The 1,985-nt window shown below is 41.3% G+C and overlaps 1 protein-coding gene across 1 annotated transcript; it reads right to left on the bottom strand.

Annotated features, from left to right (window-relative positions):
* Positions 1-212: 212 nt before the first annotated feature.
* LOC107019346 (uncharacterized protein K02A2.6-like) lies at positions 213-1,058 on the bottom strand. Its single transcript, XM_015219866.1, has one exon. The coding sequence runs from the start codon at positions 1,056-1,058 to the stop codon at positions 213-215; it is 846 nt and encodes a 281-aa protein (XP_015075352.1).
* Between the last annotated feature and the right edge of the window lie 927 nt (positions 1,059-1,985).

Genomic DNA, 1,985 nt, shown 5'->3' with positions numbered 1-1,985 from the left:
TATCCCATTCTTGAGAATTCAGGTCGAACGTAGTTCAGATACAAAGAAATAATTAAAGGGGATAAATGAGGTGATCGAAGCCGACATAGGCCGCCTACGTATCTCGTTCTTGAGATTTCAGGTCAGACGTAGTTCATTACAAGAGGGATTAAATTTTAAGCAAGACAAACAGAACGATTACAAGTAAATAACAGAAAATGCAATATGAAACTTCACACATAGTATCTCTTGACAGCATCTGAGTTGATAGGCTTGGGCCATACGATGCCATCCATCTGTGACAGGACCAAAGCACCTCCAGATAATACTTTACAAACCATGTAAGGACCCTGCCAATTTGGCACGAACTTTCCTTTGTATTCGTCTTGATGAGGAAAAATACGCTTAAGAACCAACTGACCGACTTCAAAATTTCTGGCTCTTACTCTTTTGTGAAAGGCGCGAGTCATTCTCTGTCTATACAACTGGCCATGGCAGACGGCAACCATTCTCTTTTCAACAATCAAAGCTACTTGATCAATCCGTTTGCTAACCCATTCAGCGTTACTTAACTCAGCTTCTTGGATGATCCTCAATGACGGTATCTCGACTTCAACGGGTATGACTGCCTCTGTTCCATATACTAGCAAGTATGGAGTAACACCAGTTGATGTCCTGACCGTCGTTCGATAACCCAGTAAAGCGTATGGAAACATTTTATGCCAACCTCGATGTTTGTCAATCATTTTCCTCAAAATCTTTTTGATATTCTTGTTGGCGGCCTCTACAGCCCCATTCATTTGGGGGCGATAAGCAGTTGACTTTCGATTAATAATCTTAAATTGTTCACATATCTCTTTCATCAAATGATTGTTGAGGTTTGCACCGTTATCAGTAATGATGGGTTCTAGAACTCCAAATCTGCATATCAGATTGTTGCGGACAAAATCGGCCACCACTTTCTTGGTTACCGACTTGTACGAGGCTGCCTCTACCCACTTGGTGAAATAATCAATGGCAACCAAGATGAATCTATGTCGATTAGAAGCGGCCGGCTCTATAGGACGGATGACATCCATTCCCTAAGCTACAAATGGCCAAGGTGAACTCATAGCGTTAAGTTCGTGAGGTGGCACCCGTATCAAATCGCGGTGCACCTGACATTTTTGGTATTTTTGCACGAATTTGCAACAATTATTCTCCATAGTCATCCAGAAATAACCGGCTCGAAGAATCTTTCTTGCCAAAGTAAGCCCATTCATATGTGTGCCGCAAACTCCAGCATGTATCTGTTCAATAAGCCTCACAGCTTCAGCAGCATCTACACATCTTAAAAGACCCAAATCTGGAGTCCTCCTATACAAGACTTCTCCATTTAGAAAGAAATTGAGAGCCATACGGCGTATCGACTTCTTTTGATTAGATGTAGAATCTTCTTGATATGTCCCAGACTCCAAGTACCTCTTTATGTCAAAATACCAAGGCAAACCGTCTGGTTCTGATTCAACATGTGAACAATGGACTGGATGTTCCTTCAACTCTTTATCCAGCGGGTCGATGTAATCTGTATCAGGATGTTTGATCATCGAAGCGATGGTGGCAAGAGCATCGGATAATTCATTCTGTATTATGGGAGTATGTCTAAACTCGATCTTGCGAAACCTTTTACACAGATTTTGCACATACTGTACGTAAGGTATAATTTTTGGGTTCTTCACAGCCCAATCACCTTGAACCTGATGAATCAAAAGGTCTAAATCTCCAATAACCAATAACTCGTAAACATTCATGTCGATGTCCATTTTCAAACCAAGAATACTAGCTTCGTATTCAGCCATGTTGTTTGTGCAATTAAATTGGAGTTTAACTGCCATGGGATAGTGCTGACCGGATTCTTACACTAAGACTTCTCCAATACCCTTACCTTGATGATTTGCCGCTCCGTCAAAGAATAATCTCCAAACTGGGTATGCTTCAGAAATATCTTCACCCACAAATGACACTTC

Source organism: Solanum pennellii, chromosome 5 (assembly GCF_001406875.1).
Source record: "Solanum pennellii chromosome 5, SPENNV200".
NCBI classification, from domain to species: domain Eukaryota; kingdom Viridiplantae; phylum Streptophyta; class Magnoliopsida; order Solanales; family Solanaceae; genus Solanum; species Solanum pennellii.
The sequence above is the reverse complement of the archived record's forward strand: the minus strand, read 5'-3'. Positions and strand labels throughout refer to the sequence as shown.

Excerpts from the sequence above, each read along its gene's own strand:
- LOC107019346 (XM_015219866.1), bottom strand. The coding sequence starts at position 1,058 with ATGGATGTCATCCGTCCTATAGAGCCGGCCGCTTCTAATCGACATAGA.